At 41.5% G+C, this 8,047-nt stretch overlaps 1 protein-coding gene across 1 annotated transcript; it reads right to left on the reverse strand.

Moving 5' to 3' along the window:
* Positions 1-4,487: 4,487 nt before the first annotated feature.
* Positions 4,488-8,047, reverse strand: kazald3 (Kazal-type serine peptidase inhibitor domain 3). The gene is made up of 4 exons (XM_049005238.1): positions 7,040-8,047; positions 6,541-6,701; positions 6,011-6,158; positions 4,488-5,689 (listed from the first exon to the last, which is right to left on the reverse strand). Exons 1-4 carry the CDS (start codon positions 7,533-7,535, stop codon positions 5,604-5,606), a joined length of 891 nt encoding a protein of 296 aa, XP_048861195.1. The 5' UTR covers positions 7,536-8,047; the 3' UTR covers positions 4,488-5,603.

Here is an 8,047-nt window from a genome sequence, read left to right on the forward strand (position 1 = left end):
ACATCTGAAAGAATGGGTCATTCTGAAGAACTCACTATCATAGCCACTTCTGTCCAACTTTGTGGGAACAGTTTAGAGAAAGTTGTTTTCTGTTCCAGCATGACTGTGCCCCAGTGCACAAAGCAAGGTTCATGAAGACATGGTCGGGTGACATTTTGGACAATTCAATGCCTCTAACTTTGTGTGGAATAACTTGACTGGCCCACATAGACCCTTGACCTCAACCCCATGGAAGACCTTTGGGATGAACCAGAATGGAGATTACAAGACAAGCCTTCACATCCATTATCAGTGCCTGACCTCACAAATGCTCCTCTGGATTAATGGGCAAATGTTCCCACAGACACACTCCAATATCTTCTAGAAAACCTTCCCAGAAAAGTGGCAGCTGTTATAGCTGCAAAGGGGGGACCAGCTCCATACTGATGCCTATGGATTTAGAAAGGGACGTCATGAAAGGTTCTGTAGGTGTAATGGCCAGGCGTCCCAGTTCTTTTGTCCATGTAGTGTATGTGCTTAAAATAGACTGCAAATTCCTTCTGGACCTTCTGCATTTTTTCACATTGGATGCACATCGACTTTCACAGTGATCATTTTGGAATGCATTGTGCCTCAGAGGACACCCAGTTGTATCTGTGCAAATGGTTTATTTTAACATGTACAGCCATGCCCAAAAGTTTTGAGAATGACACAAGTATTGGTTTTCACAAAGTTTGCGGCTTCAGTGTTTGTAGATCTTTCTGTCAGATGTTTCTATGGTTTACTGAAGTATAATTACAAGCATTTCATCAGTGTCAAAGGCTTTTATTGACAATTACATTAAGTTTATGCAAGGAGTCAATATTTGCGGTGTTGGCCCATCTTTTTCCAAGACCTGGCATCCTGTCAATCAACTTCTGGGCCAAATCCTGACTGATGGCAGCACATACTTGCATAATCGATGCTTGGAGTTTGTCAGAATACGTGGGTTTTCGTTTGTCCACCCGCTTCTTGAGGATTGACCACAAGTTCTCACTGGGATTAAGGTCTGCGGAGTTTCCTGGCCATGGACCCTAAATGTCAATGTTTTGTTCCTGAGCCACTTAGTCATCACTTTTGCCTTATGGCATGATGCGCCAGGAAAAGGCATCGTTTGTCACCAAACTGTTCTTGGCTGGTAGGGAAAAATTACTCTCCGAGGATGTTTTAGTACCATTCTCTATTCATGGCTGTGTTCTTAAGCAAAATTGAGATGTGAACCCACTCCCTTGACTGAGAGGCAACCTCACACACGAATGGTCTCGGCATGCTTTACTGTTGGCATGACATAGGACTGACGGTGAGGCTGTTTTTTCCAGATGCCCCAAACAATCTGAAAGGGGATTCAGCAGAGAAAATGACTTTAACCCAGGCCTCTGCAGTTGGAGTGAAGTGACTTCTTTGTTGCCCTTCTTGACACAAGGCCATCCTCCAAAGGTCCTTGCTTCACTGATGCACCTACATCTGCCTGCTGCCATCCCTGAGCGAGCTCTGCACTGGTGATGCCTCGATCCCGCAGCTGAATCAACTTTAGGACACAGTCCTGGCGCTTGTTGGTCTTTCTTGTGCATCCTGAAGCCTTCATAATGACAATTGAACTTCTCTATTTGAAGTTCTTGATGATCTGGTAAATGGTTGATTTAGGTGCAGTCTTACTAGCAGCAATATCCTTGCCTGTGAAGCCCTTTCTGTGTAACGCAATGATGGCTGCACACGTTTGCTTGCAGGTAACCATGGTTAAGAGAAGAAGAACAATGATTTCAAGCACCATCTTCCATTTAAGGCATCCAATCAGCATGACAGAGTGATCTCCAGCTTTGCCCTCATCAACACACTCACCTGTGTTAACGAGAGAATCACCGAAATAATGTCAGTGGGTCCTTTGTGGCAGGGCTGAAATGCAGTGGAAATTGGTTTTTTGAGATTAAGTTCATTTTCATGCCAAAGATGGACTAATGCAATTAATTGCCATTCATCTGATCACTCTTCATAACTTTGTGGAGTTTATGTAAATTGCCATCATAAAAACTGAGGCAGCAGACTTTCTGAGAATTAATATTTGTGTCACTCTCAAAACTTTTAGCCACCGCTGTAAATTACTTGTCAGCCTGTTTAAGTGTCACAAGTAAAACATTAAAATCAGAACTTTTTGAAATATCACTGTAAAGTTCGTCTGAATGCTTTGAACTTTTGGATACAGTTGACTCCTCTAATGCAATGTGTCTCAGAACTTCCCAGCAATGTTTTAAGCTGGATATTCATTATAATGGCAGATTGTATTCTTGATTGTATTGGATTTAGTGCTTTCTCACATGTTAAAGTTATTTTCAATTGATACGCCATTCATTCAACCATTGAATCATTACATCATTGAGATTTAATTCATAAACCATTCATAATGTGAAAATAACTAGCACTAAGCCTGCAGGTTGTTTCTTTTTGTTGTTATTCTCATGGACTAATGCAGCATTGTTGGTCACATACTGTATACTTTAAAAATTGTGTTTATTCTTGCACAGGAATTCTGGCTGCTCTAAAATTCTAAAGACATGCGGTTTAAATGAACTGCGAGTGCATGTGTGTGTGTGTGTGTGTGTGTGTGTGTGTGTGTGTGTGTGTGCATGTGTGTGTGTGTATGTGCGTGTGTTTGTGTGTGTGTGTGTGTGTGTGCGTGTGTGCGTGTGTGTGTGTGTCTGTGGACTATGTTTAGATTGCAGTGATGCTCCAGTATGAAGGACTGGTGTGTACTGTGCTGCTAGGGTTAGTATCCAAATGTACAGTTACTGAAAAACGAATTGATGAATTATCATTTTCATGTAGCTGTTTATCTGGAGAAACCTGAGACAGCTGGTTCCCGGGGCAGCATCCGCCAGTGGCTTCTCACAGCTGGACCTACATAACTACCAATGCCTTCCCCAGGGCACAACTCAAGCAAACATCACAGATATGCTGCTCTTCCTCTCTCTCTAGTAAAAAGCTGGGGTGGGGGGGAGGGGTGGTAAGGGAACTATTAACATTTCTTTTTCAAAAGCGAAAGTGTTCTCAGTCTTTCCTCCTTTTTTGAATAGTTTAAAACAATTTTAACTGCCAGTATTGAAAGTGAAGGCTATTTGACTAAATCCATCTGTTGCATGTACTCTGTGGGCCTCACTTACTTGGCGTAAAAGTAGGCCTCTAACCATCAATCCCCTACAGTGGAAATTTCCGTATGTGCTGCGTATTTGAAGAGTAGATTTGCTTAAGTTTGACTTTTAGGAACATTTAGTTCCTACAGCACAGGGAGATATTCCCTTTGCATCTATATTATATTCATAACCATATGCAATTTCCATAGTATCTGAAACTGAAGTCAAGGCACTTCAAGCGCAATTATGAGTCTATAAATTCAGTAAAGCATGCAGTTACAGTGACTGGTCAGCAGAGGTCAGGGTTGCTTCTGTGTACCATTACACCAAAGTATTGTGTCTGATCTATTTAACAGCTGTTTGCTAGTTTTTGTTTAACAACTTTATTAATCCAAGTTCAGAGGTAAATCCATAGAAATTCAGTTAGCTGAATCATCGATGAGTCTATGTCCCCTTAAGAAACAGATTAATAGATCTGATAAATAAAATTTTGAAATATATTTGATGAGATTAAAGTTGGAAATGTCCAACAACATATTTCTGAATGCTTCAACGTGTGGTTTTCTCATGTTGACCTTTTCTGTTACAATTCGAGCATAATGAGTGAAAATTCACAAGCAGTTTTAAAGACACAGTCTGCAAGTACGACATACTGGGGTTTCTAATTTTCACACACTGAAGACTTCTCAAGCAATGTTATGCTTTCCACTTCAGGTCCATCTGTGTTGTCAGTGCTGCAGACCTGCCGACCACAAACTGTTTTGCTTTCCTTTTTCTAACAGTAATGTCTTTTCCTTGTGCGTGATATGAGGCGTGCTCACGAAACAGCAGATCGTGAAGCTGTAGAAGACCCTCTTTTTCACAGGATTCTGCCAGCTGTAAAAGGTAACATGTAACTTCTGTTGAACTAAGGGATGATGTTCCCAGAAATTCACCTAGAGTACCATTCCAGTCTTCCTGGGAGCCCATTTTGAAGGCACCTCACAAAGCCAAGGAATGAACAAGCAGAAAGCAGTATGGAGAGAGTGTAAGACTCTCTGTTTTCTCTGCTTGTGAGCCCGTTCCCTGAAGACAGCTGATTTGGCAGGGCTGGTTTATACTTGTTTGATTCTAATTACTTTAGCAGTTTGCGTTGCTTGGGGGTTTCTAGCACTAAAACTCCTCCAAAAAAACCTCCTTGTGGTTGATAGTCTTACATTTCACATTCAATCAGTTTCTTTTTCTTGGAATGAAAGTTTATGGAAGTTATATTATACTAACTCATTTGACATAGTCAGTGGCTTTTGTGTTAAATGAAAGATTTTTAACTTGAAAAACAGTAGTTTTAGTGGAATTTAATGGACATGTGATCATAAGACGACTTTATTTAAATGTATTTTCACGCATAGAAATACAATAATACCAGAAACAACAGTAGAATCTAGATTGTGCCAATTATGTGTACAAGCATCTAAATTGCCTAAACAAAACAAAAACCAAACTTCACGTAGGAGTTTTAAGGGGAAAAAAATATGCATTAGATTAATGAGTGAACTCTACTGTAGGGCTGGAAAATGTCACATTCAAGGGATTCTTGATCTTTTCATAAAAATATATAAACGGGAGCAGTATGTTGGCAGAGGAACACAGAAGAGAAAACAGACTCCAGGTGGGAGGGTGTTTTAAAAAGCAGAGTGAGTTCATGCAAGGGGGGGGGAAGGGTTGCTGAGGTTGTTGGTTAGTTAGGGAATCCGTGACTTAGCAACATGTCACCTGCAATCATGATTAACAACTTCCCTGTCATATGATGAGGACACCATTCATTGCTGGATTCTTGAGTGTTGCCAAACATTAAAACCATCTGCAGACTAGACTTCACTATATGAGCTTGGCTTGCTGACACATGTGGTCCACGGATTAAAGAGATACCATATATGGAAACAAAAAAACTAAGCTAAATAATAATTAGAAAAGGACACAGTAAGACGTTCATAACATATTCCAGTGACACGTCTGGGATATCATAAAGGGCATTGTCAGGATAGCTTTCTGACAATAGGTTATTTAGATAATTTAGATAATGTATTACATGCTCAAAAATCAAAAGCTTTTTTGCAATGTATGTATATAATCCCAGAGGAAATAGGACATATCTTTAAAACACCCATCTGCATCTTCTTTTGTTTAAAATAACACACATTGGCAATGCATATGATATCTTAAATTGTGGCCTTCTTCAGCTTCTTTGGGCAATAAAGCCAGTCATGCCAGTAGCCTGTGTCAACAAAGCTCCTCTCCGTTTGCTTTATTCCTGAATCAGGCCAATGCCATGGAAGCCCATTTGCAGCAGCTGTTAAGGTCCCGTTCACAGAGGGGAACCTCGGGAAGTGGTGCTGACCGCAAGCACAGTCTGTAGCGCAGACTTCAGCAGCTTCGGCTTGCATCGGGCAGGACTGCGCCATATGCGGTCAGATGACAGTATTAGTAATAGTCTTCGTCAAAGTCGCCCTGTGGATCATAAGCAAACGATGCTGGCATGTCTTCTGAGGAAAACGCAGACACCTCCTCTGGAAACCATAACAACAATAAGAAAAAATATTACTAATATTAGTAATCATTCTTATGCAATTTTTATTTCAAAGTTTGATATTTTATAGTATAATATCCAAACAAGAAGCAATTACATGTGAAGTCCAGTATATTTTTCATCCATCCATCCATCTAACCATCTTCAACCATAAGCTACTAATTATGCACTCTGTAAGCAACAGCAGATTATACTGCATCATGTGCATACAAGCTGACTTTCGCTCTTCTGCATAAACATTGCGTGTGACGGTAATGAAAAATGCAGGGCAACCTTCACACATGGTCCCAGTCCTTCATACCTGGTCTCAGAACTCCCAGCACTGCGGACGCAGAGACGTTGCCCAGCTGGTTGTGGGCCACACAGTGATACATGCCTGCATCCCCTGGGACGACACCCTCGATTTGTAGCCAGCTAGACAGCTCGTATTTCATTGGGCCTCCGCGTGACTGACCAACATGACCAGGAAAAGCAGTTTATTACCATACATTCCACAACATATACACTGTCACTGATTCGACAAGCTTGTGTGTAGCGAATTATGTCGCTAATCGTTACCATATTGCTTTCTTATGCAGGGCTTCAGAGAATCAAAAACATGAATGGCACTCACTTAATTTGTTTTTCTGCTATTCGGCTTCCTGCATTGCAGGTATCCGGTCTATAATTTTCATGTGCACTTTTATGTAGATTAAATGCTTTCCAACATTACAATTTATAATAGTATTAAACAATGTAATTATAAACACAAAGAACTTATTAAAGTTCCCAGGTATATTTTAAATGCTCTTCCACTTGGCCTTCAGCTAGGTTTCCGCCAGTGATCTGTACCTGTACAGAGATGTGAGGGTCATCCCCTGGTAGAATGAGGTTGCTGCCCTCTTTCCGCCACTCTATCAAGGCCATGGGGAAGGCGAACACCTCGCAGAGGAAGACCACGGTGCTGCCGCTCACGTTGACGCGGTTGTGTGGAGGCACCTTGATAAGGGGAACTTCCCCAGAGAAAAAGGAATCATCGACATATAACAAAAAAAAACTGTATCACAAACGTTATATACCACAAGGTTTATCAGAAAATCAGCGTAGGTTGCGATATTATGTAATATATATATTGTGTTTTGTATTATAAGTAGTCAGTAATTATTGGTGTGGTGGAACAGGCTGCAAAACAACTGCAGTATTGTAGACAGAAACGACTACACTCTAAAGCACTGTAGTATTTTATATGATAGCATTAATCTGAAGAGTCTACTTGAAGCAGCGCTGTGAATTTCTCGGCTCATTTTACTACAGTAACTTTGCTATTTATTTAAGGAGACAAAATGTATACCTGTTTGACATGGCCCGCCGTTGTGGACGCGCAGTCCTGGCTGTGAATAAGCGGCATCTTTAAACTGACAAAGACTTAAAAAGGTCCTACCGTCCGAAGCACACACTGCCTCCTGAAACACACACACACACTGCGGCTCAAGAACTTCCCCGTGTCTCAGATCCGACATGTCGATTTTACACTGCAGGTCGGATCCACAGAGACCGTAAAAGACGTTGATGTTATCCAGGTCACACAGCTGCCCTTCCGAGTTGCCGCACTCGTAACAGCAGCCGCATCTATCCAGAACCAGCCCGGCTCTGCAGCCCGCAGCTGCCGGGCACTGATCCGGCACACACTGCTCACACTCCGTCCCATTCCTGCCGTAGGGTTCAGCTTCCGCGGTGTGGTAATAAACGGAGTCACCATCTTCATCACTGCTGTCAAGTCTGCTGTTTGGGAAGCTCTCACTATTTCTGAGGTGCAACACTGTAACTAAAAGTATTATATGTAACATTTTGATTATGTCTGATCTTACAGCTACCAGCTGTTTTCAGTTCGTTTCCACTTATTGTTTCCACTCCTTATTGATAAATGTCAGAGAAATTATAACAATCCTAACATTTTCTTTCCATAAATCGTCGGTCCTTCTTCTCTTCTGGTTTTGTAATATAGTTCTTTTTTCTTTTTTCCACAGCGTCCTGCCTATGGAGTTGACTTCATGTGTCTTGTCTTCATTCCTGAAGCTTTTTGGCTTGAGGAGGAAGGGGGGGGGGGGTCTTTCGGGTTTAGCCCCACGGGTGCCTCCCGTTCTCGTTGGCGCACAAAACAATAACAGAAAAAGGAAGATGCATTTAAACAAAAGCCTATGAAAACCAAAGAAAAGAAAAGTTTCTTTAAACCTATCTACACTGTAAAATGCGGGGGAAATAAAGTCAACCGGAAATCTTTGATCTTTCGCCCTGTATCGATGCCCATCCCACAGGAGAGACTGGTCTGTACCTAGGCTTGAAATGGCTGGGAAAAGTT

Source organism: Brienomyrus brachyistius, chromosome 2 (genome assembly GCF_023856365.1).
Source record: "Brienomyrus brachyistius isolate T26 chromosome 2, BBRACH_0.4, whole genome shotgun sequence".
Taxonomy (NCBI): domain Eukaryota; kingdom Metazoa; phylum Chordata; class Actinopteri; order Osteoglossiformes; family Mormyridae; genus Brienomyrus; species Brienomyrus brachyistius.